A 752-nucleotide genomic window follows, 5' to 3' on the forward strand; every position below is an offset into this window, starting at 1 on the left:
TATCTGTAGGCTCGAAAAGGGGGCGGCCTGCAGCCTCTTCGCCTCCCCCTGCAAAGCGGACGAAGGGGAAAGTTTCGTCAGCAAAAGAACACGGCGGGGTGGCTGGACACCCCAGCGTCGATAGGGGCGAAAGCCAACAGCCTTCCGGGGAAGCTTCAGGTCTTTCTCCTGATTCTTGGCTTGCCCCGTCTTCCGTCAGCCTACCTTTACACTCACCATCATATTCGTCACTGTATGCTCCTGAAGGGGGAGAATCTGGACCGTCTAGGCAGCAACCGGATGGCGGCTATGCACCACAACCGCAACATACCCCTCCAGTTCAGCAGGATGCAGACGCCTCTGCGAGTGCCCGCCCCGCGGGTGTTTCAGTAGATAATACCCTTTTAAGCATCATACTAGGATACTCTGGTGCAGCTGCGCCAGAGGATCGTACTACTACAGCTGCTGCTGCTTCAACTGCTAGCAGTGGTGATGCAGAGGGGCGCGTAGATGCGCCAGGAGAAGGGGAAACCTCAAGTCCTAATCTGGCTCATCATCGTTATTATCGGTTGCCTTCGTTGATGCGGGGTGTCCGAATATCTCCTTTTGCACTCGATAGTGATCCGGAGTATTTTATAAGGCGGTCTCAGCTGATGTTCACGTGTTTGTCGACCTTGCGTGAGTTGTTTCTCAAGGAGAAACTCGACCAGAAAGATGCAGAGAATGTTCGCTGTACTGCAGTGCGTCTAGCGCTGTTTATGCTCAGGCGACAA

At 54.3% G+C, this 752-nt stretch overlaps 1 protein-coding gene across 1 annotated transcript in view; it reads left to right on the forward strand.

Moving 5' to 3' along the window:
- Positions 1-752, forward strand: part of EMH_0003430 (uncharacterized protein) — a gene marked incomplete at both ends in the record, with an annotated part of 1,524 nt that overhangs the window by 205 nt on the left and 567 nt on the right. Inside the window, one exon of the mRNA XM_013496375.1 lies at positions 1-750. Within this exon, the coding sequence (XP_013351829.1) occupies positions 1-750 (750 nt within the window). The remainder of the gene's footprint in view (positions 751-752) is intronic.

This window comes from Eimeria mitis, genomic scaffold, assembly GCF_000499745.2.
Source record: "Eimeria mitis Houghton genomic scaffold, Emh_scaff207, whole genome shotgun sequence".
Classification (NCBI taxonomy): Eukaryota; Apicomplexa; class Conoidasida; order Eucoccidiorida; family Eimeriidae; genus Eimeria; species Eimeria mitis.